General features: G+C 59.8%; 1 protein-coding gene across 1 annotated transcript in view; it reads right to left on the reverse strand.

Moving 5' to 3' along the window:
* Window positions 1–1350: 1350 nt before the first annotated feature.
* SRRM3 (serine/arginine repetitive matrix 3) overlaps window positions 1351–17433 on the reverse strand; it is a 33783-nt gene continuing 17700 nt past the window's right edge. Inside the window, exons 8-14 of the mRNA XM_042922351.1 lie at window positions 16143–16193; window positions 15572–15676; window positions 15040–15217; window positions 4674–5038; window positions 3611–3835; window positions 3352–3489; window positions 1351–1669 (exon numbers count right to left, since the gene is read on the reverse strand). Coding sequence (XP_042778285.1) covers window positions 1441–1669; window positions 3352–3489; window positions 3611–3835; window positions 4674–5038; window positions 15040–15217; window positions 15572–15676; window positions 16143–16193 — 1291 coding nt within the window. The 3' untranslated portion in view covers window positions 1351–1440. The remainder of the gene's footprint in view (window positions 1670–3351; window positions 3490–3610; window positions 3836–4673; window positions 5039–15039; window positions 15218–15571; window positions 15677–16142; window positions 16194–17433) is intronic.

Below are 17433 nucleotides of genomic sequence, written 5' to 3' on the forward strand. Positions count from 1 at the left end.
CTGGTTCCTTCCTGCCAGATCTCCTCTCTGGGGTGGAGTCCGCGACCCTCTCCTTTCTTGGAGGGAAGGACCCCGGGACCTTATGCCCTCCCCACACTCCCCAGGTGCCCAAATCCACAGAGACCTAGTCTCACCACCTGCCATCCGGGCACCGAGTGTTTATTAGAGTCCAATTTTTATCCGCACCGCGGAGAAAGAGGGAGGGGAAAATAGAGAGGGGGGAACCCGGACCAGACCCCAGACCCCTCCCCCCCTGTGGGAGCCCAGGGCAGATGCCCTGTTGGGCCAAGGAAGACTTTGTGAGATCCCTGAGGGCCCCAGGAGGAGTGGGCTGGGAGCAGCAGAAGAGGGCTGGGGGTGGGGGGGTGCCACTCGAGGTCGCAGGCCGAGGCCCTTCATCTAGATCTTACCCTTTGCTGTAGCACCCCTCTCCGGGTAGCCTCCACGGACTACCTCCCCACCAAATCCCGAGAAGGAAGCGCTCCCTCGGGCAGGCCCCGAAGTGCCTGTTATCCTATACCTGCGACCCTGTGCTGCCATCTGGCCCATGTCCCAGACACAGGGCACACTGGGACACCAGGGCTTGCTCGGTCATTGGACTGCGTTGCCTTCTCCCACTCCTCACAGGCTCTCTTCCATCTACCTCTTCTCTCTTCACCTTCTGACCTGAGCCCCTTTTGATGTCAGGCTCGGACGCGGCATAGTCTATACTTGCCACCTCTTGCCATGCAGAAGGCCTGGCTGCTGCTGCGGCCTTGGCCCCGGGCATGGGGTGAGGGCCGAAGGGGAGAGCCTGGCCTGGAAGGGAGAGGTGGGACCAAGAGGAAGCTCCCCGGCTCCTCAGGCTGGGGCTTAGGGGCCCACCTAGTCTGGGTCCTCCTGGGCCAGGGGAGGGGTCGGGGGAGGCTGTGGGGCCAGCCTCCAGCCATCAGCCAGGATCCTGCAGCCAGCTCAGAAGGAAGCCGCTCCCCAGCTTGGATGGTGATGCACCGAGGGTTGGGTCGTTCTTCCTTCTGTCTGACTTAGATCCTGCCCGCCATCCCACCTCCTCGTCTGCGCGTTGATAGAAAGGAGCCAAGGGCCCTGTGGAGTGGGTGCGGGAGGCTTCCAGGTCTGGCACCTTCCGAGGTGTCCCTGGGTCCACCGAGCTGTCCCCAGCCTGGTGAGCTGGCATCAAGCGGGAAGGGGGACAGGGCGATCCCTGTGTTCGCAACGGCTCTTTGTTCCCTGGACACGGTGGGCAGGCAGGAGGTGGGGGTGGGGACCCTCTAGAAGCAGCAGAACCCAGCTCCTCCTTGTCTGCAGGGCGCCCACACTCAAGGTCTTCCCTGGCCCGGGGACCCCCTTGTAGCAGTGGGGTGCAGGCCCCCTCACGGGTCCTGGGGCCTGACCCCTCGCCTCTCCCTATGCCAGGGGGCACCAAGCTGGGTCTGTCCGGGCTCAGAAGCCCCCACTCTCTGAGCTGCTCCGGCTGTGGTAGCTGGGACTGGGGGTCCGGGAGGGGCTGCGCGTGCGGCTGCGGGTCCCGCGGCTGCGGCTGCTGTAGCTTCCGTGGCTGTGACCGGGACTGGGGCTGCGGCTGGGGCTCCGGCTTGAGTAGTCGCTGCTCAGGCAGCTGGAGGAGGACGAGGGGCTGGGCCGGTAGTAGGGGATGGGACGCTTTCGGGCACTGCCAGGAGGGAAAAGCTGATTACAGGCCATTCGGGTCCCTGAGCTCTGCCCCAGGCTCTAGCTTGGCCCCTCACTCAGGCCAGGGCTTCCCCAGCAGTGGCCAGGGCTTTCCTGCCTCAGTTTCCCCTGAGCTCTGGCCTTGGAGTGCCCTCTACCCCAAAAGGATCAGGCAGTCAGTGGTTACTTGCCAATTTCATGTTGGACCTTTTGTTTTTTTGCTCACTTGTCTTTAGGGAAAGGGGACCCAGTCTCTGCTTGACCCGAGCAGGCGCTCAACAATTTGTTGAATAAATGAAACTTTTAAATATAGACAACTCGCGTCAACCAAGCTAAGTAGTGGTTTCTGTGCATGGGAACGGTTGTGGATATAGCCCAGCCCTGCTTCTCTCTTCCTCACAGAATCGAAGGATTTGGTTTTTCAGGTCACTTCAAGGGAACAAGGAGGAGACCCCCCGGCCATCGCTGCCCATGCCCATGGCCCAGCCCAGTCCCGCCGGCCCCTTCTCCTCACTCAGCTACCTCCCGCCGGCCCGGAGTTAGTTTGAAGCCAGGAAGCTGTGACCCAGAGAAAAGAAAGGAGAGTGGTTAAGGGGGCAACAGTGCCCCATGGCGTGGGGTTAATTCTGAGGAAGAAAACAGGTATACGTTAGTGGAAGGAGGAGGAGGCAGCCCGGGAGAGGGGCCGAGGTGGGTGCCAGGTGGAAGGTGCAGGGCTCCAGCTGTCTTAGGACCCTCTGCGTATGGCGATCTGGATCACCAAGGACTTGGAAGGGCTGGTTAGAGAATCAGTCCATGTTAGAGCTGAAAAGATGCTCAGGGAGCCCTGCTTATTGTTCAGACATGAGAACCGAGCCCCAGAGAGGCACATTGATCTCCCAAGGCTGCCCAGCAAAGTCTCAGAGCTGGGTTCAGAATTTTGCCTGTAGCCCTCTACCCCATGTCAGGGGTCTAGGGCTAGCAGAGTGATTTCCACGAACACAGACCATAATCTCACCCGGAGGCCCAGGCCCACGCCCACCGGTCTGGGCCAAAGAAGCTTTCTGATGGGGCTTCTGTCACATCAGCCACACCCTCTGCACAGCCCCATAGGACTGAGAGGGGCAGTGGAAGGGATGGGACCTCCCACAGCTGCCCCAGAGGGTAGGCCGCTGGTGCCCCCTCCTCCAAATTCCCCAGGGGGCTGGGAGGTGAGCAGTGAGGTTAGTGAGAAAAGGAGAGGCAGACAGATGACAGCTGAACAGAGCCAGATCAGCTCACATGGGCATCTCCCCTGCAGCCTGTGGGGAGGGGGTCCCCTCGGCCCCCAGGCCGGCCACAGGCCACTCGGCAGGCTGGACCTTGAGATGAAGGAGAAAAGGAGACATCATTGCCAGGAGATGGATGTGGGGAGGAAGGAGAGAGGGAGGGGCTCCAGGAGGGATGGCTGGAATCTTCCGGAGCTGAACTCCATGCCTGCTGCTGCCTACCCAGACCCGAGCGCACAGCCCCCTCCCCTCCGTGGGCCTTCAGACCCCTGCCTCTGAGTCCCACCTCCCCAGCACCTCCAGTTCTGGCCCCTCTCCTCCTCCAGGGGCCTCTTCCTCCCCCCCCCCCCCCACCAGAACGACACCTCTCCTCCCGCACCGGGTCCAGTCCGTTCCCCTGGAGGTCCCCAGCGGGCCGGCCGGGGCCCCTCCGTACCTGGTGATGCGCCGCGGCTCCATGAAGCTGGGCGAGTCCCGGCGCCGCTTGCGGATGGGCGAGTAGCTGCGGGAGCGGCGCCGGGCGCGGGCGGCCTCGGCCTCGGCGTGCCTCGCGCGGCCTTCGCCGTCCTTGTCCCTGCGGGCCCGGCCGAGGTGAGCGACGCGGCCCGGCCAGCCCGCCCAGGCCCAGGCCCGGCCCCGGCCCCGGCCCCGCCGCCACCCCAGCGCCCGGCGGGGACCCCCGGGCCCGCACTTACCGGCCCAGGGTTTTCTTGGGCGACGGCGAGCGGCTGGGGCTGCGGGTCCTCTTCTCCGCGGAGCGCGAGCGGGACTTGGAGGGCGAGCGGCTGGAGCTCCACGAGCGCGGGTGGGGGCCCGGGCTGCGCGACGAGCTCTTCCCCTCCGGGCCGCCGTGCCTGCCGTGCGCGCCCGGGGACGGGGAGGTGCTGGCCGGCCGAGCGCGCGGGGGCCGCTCCTTGGTCCTGGAGGAGAGGCACGGCGACAGGGGCTTAGCTAGAGAGAAAGTGGGCTGGGCGGGGGCGTTGAAGAGGGTGCGGGTGACAGGGAGGGGGCTCAGCTAGGGACAAAGTGGGCTCAGGGGAGGGAAAGGGATTCAGTAGGGGAGGAGTTCTATGCAGGAGAGAAGGGTTAGTGAGCGGGAAGAGGTGATGCGTGAGTTGGTGGCGTGGGGGAAGGTTTCCTGAGCAGGGAAAGGGCTGGGATAGGGGCGTGGGGAGTGAAATCAGTGTGGAAGAGTGTGTTCCCTGGTGTGGAGGGAGAGTGATCGGTGGGGGCGGGCAAGTGAGGGAGGAGAGAGAGCTCCCTGATGGGAGGAGAATCCTGGGTGGGGGCGTACTCTGTTGGGTAGGAGAGTGATCAGTGTGGGGAAGGGAGGGCTCCGTGTGTGAGGAGAGAGCGATCAGTGAGGGGGGGACCTCAGTGAGTGGGGAAGGAGAATGGGAGGCAGTTTGCAGAGAGGGAGAATTGCAGAGTGGAAGGGAGTTTGCACCGTGGGTGGGGGGAGTGATCACAGAAGGGGGAGCTTAATGAGGAGGGAGAGCGGTCAGTGTGGGGAGAACAGTCGGTGGGTGGGGGGTAAGGGGTCTTTGGGAGCAGGGAGAGTGGTCAGAGGGGCCGGTTGGGGGGGGGTGCTGTTCCGAGGGGTGGGGGAGAGGGGTCGGTGGAGAGGGGAAGCTGTTCTGTGGGGAGGGAGGGGCGAGAGCGCGGGGAAGGGTGTTCCGCGGGGATGGACAGGACCGGTGGGGGCAGGTGTTCCGCGGGGGCGGGGCAGCGCTCGCGGCGGGGAGGGGGGCCGCTCACCGTTTCCCGTGCGCGCCGTGGCCTCGCTCGGAGCCGGGCTCGGGCCCGGGGCCGGGGGCGCCGCCGCCGCCGCCGCCGGAGTCGCTGCTGGAGCGGGCCCTGCTGAGCGAGCGCGACGAACCCCGGGGCGGCGCGGGCCGGGCGCGCCGGCGGCCCCTGCGGCGGGGCGCGGACGCCGAGGACCGGGAGCGCCGCCGCCGCCGTCGCCGCCGCCGCCGCCTGGCCGTCCCGCCCGCCGTGCGGCCTCCTCTGCCCTGCGACGACGGAGCCGAGCGCGGGCTCGGGCTCTCCTTGCCCCGCGCGGGCGGCGTGGCTGCGCCGGCCTCCGCCTGGTCGCGGGCCCTGGGCGAGGGCGAGCTGGGCTTCTGACGGGGAGAGAGGCAGAGAGGGCACGGAGGGGGGTGGAGGGGACGGGGGCGCAGACAGAGACGGGGCGGAAGAGATGCCCGCAGAGACAGAGGAAACCGAGGAGGTCGAGAGAGTCCAGAGCAGAGAGAGAGGCGGAGGCGGAGGAGAAGGAGCAGGGGAAGTTAGAGAAGCAGAGAGAAAAGGCGGAGACGGGGGGGAGAGAGAGCAGAGGAGAGACAGAGAGAGGACAGGCCAAGAGAAGGAGCGAGGTCGAGGGTGAGAGAGCGGGCGGGTGGGGGGGGGGGAGAGAAGGAGAGGGGGCTTTCACCGGGCCCAGGCCGGGGGCTGCCAGTCCCGGAGCATCGCACACACGGTTCCCCGCGCCTGCCCTGCCTCTGCCTCTCCTGAGTGTCCACCTTCTGGCCTCAACAGTGCAGCTCATGCAAGGTTCTCGGCATGCAAAACACAAGAGGGACGGAGCGGTGGGGGGAGGGGGGCTGAAACGGAGGGGGCTCCAGGACGGGCACGGGGGCTGGCATTGCCCCCCGATGGGACGGACGATCCCGGCAGAGAGTAGAGAGAGGGCGGGCACCGGGAGGCCGGGCCGGGGCCAGCCCCCCAGGCCAGGCCCCCCCAGCGCGTGGGGGGTGGGTGAGGGGATGGAAGGGGCACACGGCACACAGATGGGGGTGGGGGCGGGGCGGGACAACTGAACTCAAAACTGAACCGAAGAAAGGGAGGAAAAACAGAAATAAAAAACAAAATCCACAAATGTCATTAGATACCAAAATCAAAAACAATGTCTGAACTCCTGGGGAACTGACATTTTTTCTGTTAACATTTTTCTTTCTTTGTTTTCCGGCCCTGCAGAGACCTGTGGAACTGTCAGTAACACCCGACTGTCTTTCTGTTTCTCTCTTTTCTTTTCCTTTCCTTTTTTTTTTTTTTTTTAAAGTTCTGATTTTTTTTTTAAGTCCCTCTTGGTTAACGTCCACTTACCAATAAAGTGGCACTTCCTCCTTTAGTAGGTAAGGTGTGTAAGAGAAGGGAAAAGTGTGGTAGCGTAAGTTCATCATTAGATTCACAAAAATGCAAGAGAGATAGAGAGAGAGAGAAAAAAAAACGCAACCACCCCATTCTAGGCCGAGAGGAGGCCACACCGCCTCTGGAGGAAGGACTGGCCGCGCCCGGCTCCTCGGGCCTGAGCAGGCACCTCTTGGGTGACTGCTGGATAGAGATGTCCAATGTTCTTCCAAAAGTGCAGTTAGGACACAAGGGTTGGGGTACAGAAAACCAGAAAGGGAGCCTGGTACCATCAAAAGGGCCCTAGCTGGCAACCAGGGGTCTGAGAGCCTGCCTCTGCCTCACTGAGTGACCCTGGCTAAGTCACTTCCCCACTCTGGGCCTCAGTTTCCCCACCCCCAAAACGAGAGGGTTGGGCTCTGCTTCCTGATGTCCCTACCAGAGCAAATACTCCAGGATTCTCTGTGTACCCCTGACCACCCTCTCCATCCTCCTCCCCTCACTGAACAGACCCCTCCTCTTGTCCTCGGGTTTCCAGCTTTCTGTCTATCTGGTAACAGTTGGTTCCACTTGTCTACCCCACCCCCAACCACCAGCACCAACTTGACTTCGAAGCACCTCCAGGGCAGAAATTTCGGTTGGATTCAGCTCCGTAACCTCAGTTTTTATCGCAGAACTTGGCATTTAGTAGGGCCTCAATGCCGTTGCTGAAGAAGGAATCATTACAAGGGTCGGGGCCAAAGAGGGGCAGGGTCTGGGCCAAGCTTTTTTGGCAGGCTCCTGGGATGGGAGAACAAAACCAGCTACCTACCACCCCTCAGGGCACCTTGCTGCCAGTGACTGAAAGGAGCGTGGTTTCCTTGGCATGGCCTATGCTTCCTGCAGGAGGCGGGGTGGTGCCCAGGCCCTTCCTTGCAAGCCTGGATCCAGCCAGGGCTTGGAGGCAGAGCCAAGAAGTCGGTCCCATGGGAGGAAAGGCACAGCCAGCTCTGATTGGTGGCTGAAGCAGCCAATGAACACTAGCCATAGCAAGTGAGAGCAGCTGTCCAGAGTCAAATGTGCCATAAAGGCCTCCTGGGAGAGCCTGGTGTCTCCCTTTGGGGCTCAGGCAGGCATAGGTGGGCAGGGTGGATATCTGAGCACCCCAGCTCTCCTGATGACCGGCTCACCTCTCATCCTGGGCTAGGAGCCATGGCCCCTCTGAGATGGCAGCTCCAAAGTCAAGAGACATTACCAGGAGACACTTGGCTCTCCTAACACATATCCCCCGCACCCCAGCGGGTGGCCAGCGCCTACAGCTCCCAAGCCCCCAGAGGAGGCAAATGAGAAAAATCTCCAGTATCTTCACATTTCCAAGTTCTTTCCTATCTCCTGGGTTGTCTGAGAGTGGAAAGTGAACAGATCCCAGGCAGGGGAGTGGGGGCCCTGGTGGCCAAGGCATAGTACCCAAACCCAGGAAACGCTGGACCCCGCCGTAAAGAAGCCTTTGCTTGCTATTCTGATGGGGGGGGGGGGTTGCAGCCAGGCAAGCGGGCAGAATAGTAAACATGGGGGTCAAGACCTGGCTGTGAACCCTGGCTCCAGCTTAGACTCTGGATCTGAGCCAGCTTCTCTGACTCCAGGAGACAGACCAGCAGTGGGGGAAGGAGACTGAAGGCCCCAATGTTCCTTCCCACAGACACTGCGGGGGGGGGGGTCCTCTCTACTTCCCACTGTTGGGCTGGGCGTGTGGTGGGACTGTTAGGAGCAAAAAGGCTCTGGGTTGGGTGGACGCCCACCTGTATCACGTTGCTGCCCGCAACCACTGAGGCCCAAACCTCTGTGCCAGACCCCCTGTGCTTATCTGGAAGCTTCCTGCCTGGCGTGCCTTGAAGTCAAGTCCTTCTCCCTCTCCCCTCCTCCAAGCCAAATGCCATAGCTTAAGATGATGGTAAGTGGAAAAGTGGCACACCTGGAATCAGCCCTGATATGAGTTTGCTGTGATCTAACTCTGGGGGCCTCAGTTTCCCCATCGATAAAGCAGGGATAACTGGGGTCTTTGCTGGGGGAGGCGCCTGTATAGGAGTCGAAAGGTTCTTTTCAGAGCACAAGTGACTCACAGTCCCCTCACGGATGAACGGGGTCAGAGCAGCGCAGGAAGGTCTGGGCATGGCCACGTGCCCGGATGGCAGAGGACGGGACGAAGGCGCTGCTGGGCAGGGCGGCAGACAGCACCTTCCCTGGGGGAAGACTCCTTGGGCCAATCTCACATTCTTATCCACCCATACCTCCCTGGAGAAAGGGTCGCCATGGTCCCGCCAGAGTGAGAGCCCCCTCCTCAGCTTGGCCGGGTCTCATTTTTCCCAGGAACTGAGGGAGAAATCAGTCCAGACACCATGGGATTTCATAGCTAGACGGGACTGTTGTGGCCAGGGACCTCCAAACATCTCCTCCAGAAGCCTGCTCTTTGTGACTCCTGTTCCCTCTTCCCCTTCCCTGCCCTCACCACCCCCTCACAGCCTGGCTAATGCCTATGGGCCCTGTGCTCAATCAAGACCACCTCCTCCAGGAAGCCTCCCCTGACCCTCACCCTGAAACAGGTGCATTCCTCTGTGATCCCACAGACCCTTGGGCCTTCTCTCAGTATGGACTCTGCAGGGCTGTGAGGCCTACTGTGGTGAGCAGAGTTCCCCACCTGTTGGCTCGGCTTTTCCCCTCTAATTGTTCTGAGTGACCTTTGTCAGTGCCCCAGCCTGATAGGTGGGGGCCGCAAACCAGTTCCCTCAAACCCAGGCACGGACACCTAGCACGGGACCTGGCACCGAGGAGGGCTCAGCGGATGCTGGCTGAGTGTGTGTGTGAGTGAATGAGTCAGTGAACACAGAGGACCTCGCCTGTCTCTGAGCCCGGCTTCCAGGCTTCCAGGAGCCCCTCTGCTCTCCGATACCTTCTCTTTAGCTTACATAAGAAATGTTTGGAGGGAAAAGGCAATGGAAAAGAGTAAGGCAAAAGATGATGTGCCAGCCCCATCCCGGGATTCTTAAGGACGAGAACAGTGAGCATCTGAGATGCTCCACCCCCTCTCCCCCAGGGCTCAGCTAACTACCCCCTCTAGCTCAGCATTTGGCGATCCCGTTTCTGGGTCCCTGGTCACATCAGGTCCTCTACTCCTCCCATCAGGCTGGGACAGTCTCCCCGTGGGACCCAGAGTGATTTCTCTCTCCCTGAACAACTTCCTGTCTGCCCTCCCAACACCACTCACAGCCGAGCAATATTCTGAGTGGGTGAGCTCCTCACAACCTGCCCCTGGGGTCAACATAGGGGAGGGGGGGGGCGAGGAGGGTGAAGAGCCGGACTTTCTCTTTCCAGAGCTGAGGACGGAGGTCCACTGATGCCTCACAAGGGCTGGGATGTCAAACTTCTGCAGCTACTCCCAGGTGAGACAGGAAACAGTTTAAAGAGCTGGGGTGGGCGGTGGGGTCCGAGGACCTGCCCCCAACGTGGCTGGATTGGGCACTGGCCTGGGAGTCGCAAGTCTCAGGACCTAAGCTCGGTTCCGCTCCAACACCTTGGGGAACCCTGGCTCTCACTGACTGTCCTTTCCGAATCATTCTGCACATTAAACTCAAATTCAGAAGATGGAACGATGCTGGGGGCAGAGGGAGACCCTGTCTGAGCTGAGTAGTGGTCCAGGCAGGGGGGAGGGTGAGCTGAGAGTCCCCTTCATCCCCCAAATTGCCCCACTGAAACTTTACTAAGTAGGCCCTCTGAGTCCAGTGCCAGCTCACTGGGCCCCTGAAGTTCAACGACCATTACACCCAAAAGATGGAGCTGTGAGGTTCAGCCCTGGTGCCAGCTGCTGCCCCAGAGTCTGTAGGTCCTGCCTGAAAGCTCCAGCTGCCACCAGGGCAGGACCCTTGGGAGCCCAGCAGGCCCTGGAGGGTGGGGCAGGGCTCTTTCCTCAGGTTTGGCCTCAGCCAGAACTTCTTCCAGGATCTGGAGGCCAAGAGGCCAGCACACGCTCCTCCACCACTGCTTAGTGCCAAAACGGGCCCCGGGGGCTGGCAGGGGTGAGGGGTGGGGGGCTTAGCAGCTACTCCAGACAACAGAAATCAAATTGGCTCAACCGCAGCATATACAGTTCAGGAGGAGAACACAAACTTGGAAATGCTAACCACACAGAAATGCATTCGGACAACAAAGTGAGAAAGAGAGGGAGTGGGGGGGACGGGGCTTGGAGGGGTGGGGGTGGAGGTGGGGTCGGAGAGGAAGAAGAAGGAGCAGGGAAGGTGGAAAGGAGGGGGGAAATGAACCAGAAAAGTTGTCGGGGAAAGTCAAGAAAACCAAACGACAAACCAGGAAACACAGCTTTCGTACGTAGCTCATTTGGAGAAAAAATGCAAGTTACAAATGAGGAGTCACTAAAGTAAAGAAAGAAAAGGGAAGGAGAGAAAACCAACCAGAGCGAGATCGAGAGAAAGAGAGAGAGAGAAAGAAAACCACATTCAAACCAAGCAGAGTGGCAGGGGGCTTATCTGGAGATGGGAGCGAGCGGGGCGCACAGCGGGGCCGGGATACCTACCTTCTCAGTGGTCAGGGACAGGAATGCAATAATAAAAAAGAAAAGAAGATCTCCGCATTGGGAATGCAGAAGGTGGGGGGGAAGACGGTGACTCTAAGCTGTGCTCCCCCTTGGGAACTGGCACCTGCATGTGCAGCCAGGGTGGCTTTCGGTCTAGTCCCAGGGGTGGGAGGGGGCTCCTGCCCAGCCATTTTGGTTTGCTTTTTTTGTTTGTTTTTTTTCTTTTTGTGTGTAAACCCGCAGGCTCCAATAGCCAAGCTTTCCTTAACTCTTTAAACAACAGAAAACCTCCAGAGGGCATGCAGGAAGCAGCGGATGGAAGCAGAACCAGAGGGTGGGCCCAGGAGGGGCTGGCAGCAGGGGGAGAGAGGCCCATGTGGGGGGAGAGATGGAGAGAGAGACAGAGACAGAGAGATGCAGAGAGAGAGAAACAAAGGCAGAAGGAAACAGACAGGCAGGGCAATAGAGAGAGGCGGGCCCAGACAGAACAAAGAGAGAGAAGCTATTACAATGAGGCAGAGTGGACAGATGGGGTGAAGGGATCAGTGCATTTAAAAGGGAAGGCAACCACAGATTCAGTTTGGAGGCCTGATCCTGCCTCAGGTCAACCGCTTTCCCCCTCTGCTTAGGCGTCATTTTAGCAAAACCCACCCCTCCTGCCCTCTGGCTTCGGCCTGGGAGAAATGCCAAGATGCTGCTTCCTATTCTGACTGCCCCCCCTCCCAACTGTGGTTACTGCTCTTTCCTGGGGGCAGGAGGGGGGGGGGCCGGGGTGGAGCAGGTGAGGCAGTCCCACGGACACCTCTTCTCGGGTCACCCTAGGCTGCCCATTTCGTGATGAAATTTGAGCCAGAGGCGGAGGCCAGAGAGAGCCTGGGGGCCTGGCTCAGGAACCTTCTCTGTCACCCTCACCAAATGGAGAGGCTTCCCTTGACACTTCCAATGCCAGGGACAGGTGGAGCCAAGGCAGGGGGCCCTCCTTCTAAGTCCTTAAACACCTCACACCTTTTCTGGCACTTGGGCTCAGCATCTTACTTCTCCATCGCCAAATCACGTGACCATGAGCGGCCCCCTTCCCTCTCTGCCTCACTATTTCTGTCCCCATACGTGTGTGAACTGTGAGGGCTTAGGGTTTCCTGAGTCACTGAAGTGACAGTTTTGTAGAGTTGGGTTTGCTTAATGCTGGGCCCACCTATTCCCTGGTCTCTGTGTGGGCGGGCCCCAGTGCCAGGGAATTGAGAGCTGGGAGTGTGCCGTGGACATCCGAAGGGGTCCCCAGGAGGAAGGCAGGAGCGGAGACAACCAGCACCCACCTCCAAGCCCTCCTCCCCTTACTCAGGGCTCCCAGAGTGTGCTTTTCCACTGGCCACTCTCTCCACTGGCTGGTGGTCTTGAGGTGAGGGGGCTGGAGTCTCCTTTTGGATCTACCTCTAAAAAGCTGTGTGACCTTGAGCCGGTCACTTGACCTCTCTGAGCTCCTGGCAGTAAATAGCAGAACCCAGAAATCCCTTTGGGGGTTTAATCCTGACCTGGGATGGGACAACAAGAGAGCCGTGGCGGGAGCCAGCACCCAGCTGGCCTTTGTCTCAAGATGAGGATTTTTGTCTTGCCTGGGAATGTCCGGCTCTGAAGCCCTCACCTGGGCTACAGGTGTGGACAGCTCCCTCCTCTAGGATCTGGAGCCTGGCACTGAAGGCCTTGTGCAGCCTGTCCCTGTCTCCCCCAGCCATCTTATACTAGAAGGAACTGGGGAGCCATAGGGTGCTCACTGCCCCTGGATGTTCCTCCGGTGACCTGGGAAATATCTCTCTTCCTCCCATCTCCCAGCTTCCCTCCAACGTTCCTTAGAGACAGGGACATGGAGGAACGGCGGGGGGGGGGGGGGGGGGGCACTTCTGTTCATTTAAAAGCTGAGGCATTTCCAGCACATGCCCTGGGGTTGAGGAGTTGATTGGCTGCCGCTGCAATTTCTCAGGGGCTGCTGGCGTGGGAGTCATTTTTTAAGAGTTATCTTCCCTTTTAAATTCTGGTTACAAAGGGAAAAAGAATAAGTATAAAGACATATGTATATGGTCAATGTTCACTTGAGATTCAGGACCCATCTCTGCATTAGGAGGAGAGGCTCCCACAGTAACACGCACAAAAGCAAAATTCTAGAGCAACATAGAAGATAGAAAAAAAGAAAAAAACAACCAGAGAGATAGTTTGCATTTCTGTACATTACCAAAGGAAAAAAAAAAAAAAAAAAGAGAGAAAAAGAAAGAAAATACAAACAAAAACAAAACAGGAAAAAGTTACATAAACTTCCCCACCCTCTTCCCTTGCCAACTGAACAGGAAAATGGAATCACAATATTACCACGGTTCAAATGGGAGGCTAAAAAAACAAGCAAAAACATAGACGGGGTTAAAAATGGTGAGCTTTTCTTTTTTTCCGTTTGTTCTCTCTCTTTTTTTTTTTTTTTTTTCTTTAAGGTAGCGTCCAAGAATACCCCCGCCCCCCAGTACTTGTCCCCAAAGACATTTTTGGTGACTGGCAAAGTCTCCACACACACACACCCCCCCCCCCCCGCCCCCATCTCACCTCCCTGGAAGGGTGCAGGTGAGAGGCCTGGATGTCCTGAGGTCCCAGATCTCGCAGGGCCCGAGGGAAGGGAGAGGATTTGGGGAACATGCTTTGTGAAAGGGGTAACAGAGTGCCGTCTCCCAGGAGGCTCCCGGAGCAATGTCAAAATGGAATCCCATTCTGGGAGGCAGTCAAGATTTGGGTGCGGCCGACAGGGCACCCTCCCCAAGGCTGGAGGCTACACCCTCTTCCCTGGTTGCTCTGTCCTGGGGTCTACTTCGTTGCTGTGGCCATTTTGTCTGTACCTGTCCAGGGCTCTTGGTGGCCTACTGCTCAGGGAGGGGAAGGGACCAGAAGTGGGATGGAGCCTCCTTTTGGCCCTGGCTTCATTCTGTGCCTTTCCAGGAGGATGAGAAGCTCCCCTGAGAAGGTGTTTGGGGGCTCTGTGCCCATGGTGGTGGGGGGATGGGCACACTCTCTTCTGAGTTTGTCCACTGTCTCTGTCCTGGCTGCCTTCAGCTACCTTTGTGTGTCCTCTTCCACCCCCAGGACAGATCCAGGGACACTGGTGTGATCCTCCCTATGTGGCCCAGCCAGGCCCTTGGGAGTTCAGGAGCCTGGCACCCTGTCCAAGTGGGGCAGTCCTGAAACAGGTAACGTCCTTAAACAAAAATTAACCTTGACGCCAAGAGCCTTTTGTCTGCTGCCTTTGGCTTTCCTCACTAAGGCCTTGGCGGTAAGGGTGTTTGAGAAAATAAAGGGAGTGAAGGAAACAGCCAAAAATCAAAATGAAACTGACCAACACGGACATGTTTGCTGCTGAGACCGGAGGTCTGGGGAGGGGCAGCCCCCACCCTCCCTGCTGGGAGGCAGCCTTAGGGTCTGGGGTGGGGGCACCTGCAGGCCTGTCCACCCCAAGTCCCCCTGCCCACCCAATGCCCCTGCCAGTACTGCAGCCCCGTCTCCCTGAGATCAACGGATACAAGGGGATGTGGGGCTCCCCTGGGGCTTGGGAGAACGCCCCCTTCCCGGCCCAGCCTAGCCCCTCCACCTGGGAAAGGCCGAGAGGCCTGTCTGTTCTGCCAGCCCCTGCCATCGCCACAGCTGCTTGTGGGTCTCAAGGAGTCCTGGCCCCTCTTGGAGGATGGGTGGGAACAGTTTTTGGGAGGTGTTGGTGTGGAGTCTCTGAGGGAGCAATGGGGACACTGGCAGGTGCTTTAGGAAGGTTGGGACACGGGGAACAAGGGCGCCTGCAGGTTTGAGACATCTGTCCACACGTGGGCAGCCAGTCCCTGGGGGAAAGGACACACTCTCCTTGGAAAAGGGACTTTAGAAATGCAGCTCGGTGGCCGCCTGGGGACAGAGAAAGGGGAGGGCTTCGAGGGAGAGGGAGGGGCCAGTGAGAGGGTCGAGGGAGGGAGGGCGCTTGGAGAGGGAGAGGGAGGCTCAGGGCCTAAGTGGCGCCCAGGGGAGACCCCGTCTCTGAATCCGGTTCCTGACTGCGACCCCTAGCATTGTCCATGCCCCTCCCACCCCAATATGCCTGGAGAGAGGGAGGCAGGAGACCCCGGATTCTCCTCAGCTCTCTACCCAACTGGCTGGGAGTCCCAGTGGTCAACCCCCTCTGGCCATCAGTTTGCCAAGCTCAAGGGTGGCCCAAGCCTGCAGGCCCCCCTCGCCCCGACACTAGGGCCAGGGGGGCGCAACAACCAAGCATTCCAGGCCGCTCCCGAGCCGAGCCGGGAGGGGGAAGCGGCGCCTCCCTCCCCCATTTACACACTCACCGCGCCCCGCCCGGCGGTGACACCCCACCCAGCGCGGCGCAGCCCGCACGGCGCGGGAACCCTCCGCAAAGCGAAGCGTACGTACATCTGGCGGGCTGTGCGCCGAGCCGGGGCGGCCCCCGTGCGCTCCGCTCCGCTGTCTGTTGCCGCCGTTCTGCTGGGGCGACCCCCACCCGCTGCCGCCGGACGGGGAAGGCGACCGGCTCCCGCTGGACCGCTGGCTGCCCGTCTTCCGCCCGTCATCTCGGTGCTTGGGGCTCAGCCTGGGGGGGTGGGGCGTGGGGAGGGGACGTGGCGGGCAGCCGGCGTGGGACCGCCCCCTCTGCGAGCGGAACCGCTGCCCCTTCCCCTGCCTCTCACTTGCATTTAGAGAGCAAGGCCCTGGCCCACCTATTGCCTCGACTTCCAAGAGCCGCGGCCGGAAGCTCTTCCTCGCCCATTTGCAGGGGGGTGGGCACCTGCACCCTCCTGGTAGACTTCCACCCACCAACTGCTCTTCTGCCCACCGGCCTCTTCCCCAGCCCTTGGGAGGGTTCGATCTGCAACTCCCCACCCCCCAGCAGAGCTGAACCGAGCTGAACGTCCCCTGGAGCGTTTCGAAGGGGCCCAGGACCTACCTGCTGGGTGATCTGGAATCGCTGTAGTGGGAGGAGAGGGAGGGGCTCTGGGAGCTGCCGCTGCTGTGGCGACGGGGCCTCCGACCTGGGGACTCCGCGTGTGGCCTGGGAGAGAAACCAGCCAGTACCTAAGTTCCGCCTGACTGCCCCACGGGGGACCCCGCCCCCTATAGTACCCTACAGAAATAGCCTCTCTAGTCCATGTGGGTCATTTGTGGGAATTAGGAGAAAGCACCCTCTTCTCTAGACAGCCCGGACCCCCAAGACCTCACTGGCTCCTCAGCTGGTGTTCTTGCGACTAGGGGGTGAGGGACGCGGGGAGTAATAAAGACAGAGTTTGAAAGAACCCAGGACTGGGAGGCAAGAGGCCCCCGTTCCAGTTCTGGCTCTGCCACTGACTCACAGGGGCTCTTGGCTTCCTCTCTGGGTCGCAATTTTTCCATCTGAGCAATGGGGACCAAACGAACTATCTCCAAGGGCCCAATTCCGTGCTTCTAGAAGGCCAGGTTTGCCGGAGTGGGGGAAGAGTGGAGGGAGGCAGAGGAGCTAGAGAATGGTGACAGGTTCTCACCTCTTCCTCTCTTTGTTCTTCTCTTTCCTTTTGCTCTTGGGGCTTCGAGATCTGCAGAAAGCAGAGGCTGAGGGGACAGCTCGGCCTGAGCCCAGCAGGGGGTGTGCCTAGGTAGGGAGCTGAGGGAGCTGAGATTTGTTCCTGTCTGGGATCTGAGCCCCCCACCCCTACCCCAGCTGGTGTGGACTCGCTCATCCCACCTCACTGCTTTGGTTCCTTTTCACACAGCCAAGCCTCCTTCCTTCCTTCTCCCAGGATCACTGCCCATCTGGGCCGGAGTCTTGCTCCTCCTGGGGGTGCCATAAGCGATGTGTCCACCACCCCAGAAGGCTGACTTGTCCTTTCCTTCTGGAATCGGTCTCAGGACAGGCCCCTCTATGAGTCATGGTGGTGGGGGTGGCCCTTCCACACCTAATTTGTGTCCCCTGTTCCCAGGTCCCCTCAGATGGGGCTCTCTAGGGCAGAGCCCAGGCTTCCTGCCTCTCTGCCCCCTCAGAGAGTGGCCCAACTCTGGGCTAGCTCCCTGGGGGTTTAGGAAAGAAATGCTTTCCCTTGGGCATGATCTCCCTGCGTTTGAGTCCTCTGGATTCTCATCAAGGGCTGTTCCCAAAGCTTTCGACCCCACCCAATCCTGCCCCCTACAGTCCCATCCCATCCAGCTCCTTGGGCCAGGCCCCACAGTGTTCTCCTTCTACCTTTGACAAAAGGATTGAAAAGTTTCCTAGTAGGTGTCTAAGGTCTCACTGCACCCCTGGTCCCTGTAGATCTCTTAGCCCCACCCTCCCTGATGCCACCAGATTTCCAGCTGGATGCTTCTACTCCTGAACAGATGCCTCTTTCTGACCAAATATGAAGTGATGCTAAGAAAAAACTGGGATGTGTTTCTCACAGGAGCAGAGTGGGTGGGGGCAGGCCCAGGAGGCCAAAGATTTTAGTTCTAGAACCCATGTTGCTTGCTTTGGGCTTCAGTCTCCCCACCTGGAGCTGCTCTAGCCCTAGGTGGTCTCTAGGTCCTTCCCAGGACTCCTGGGAGCTGGCCAGAGGATCTGTGCAGATGGATGGTGACCACTAGGGGGCAGTAGGGGCCCATACTGGCCCCTGAGAAGTGGGGAAGAGAGGAAGGGAAGATGGGAAATTGGGGAAATTAGAGATTCAGGATTATTTATTTAGGCTCCTACCCCACCTGGCAAATGACCCTCGGCGAATTCCCACTGCAGGAATGAGACTGGGGATTCTGTCCCTCTTCAGGGCTGCTGGGAGGTCCTCTGGCCCTCATGCCCACCCTGGGGCT

The sequence above is a fragment of the Panthera leo genome, chromosome E3 (genome assembly GCF_018350215.1).
Source record: "Panthera leo isolate Ple1 chromosome E3, P.leo_Ple1_pat1.1, whole genome shotgun sequence".
NCBI classification, from domain to species: Eukaryota; Metazoa; Chordata; class Mammalia; order Carnivora; family Felidae; genus Panthera; species Panthera leo.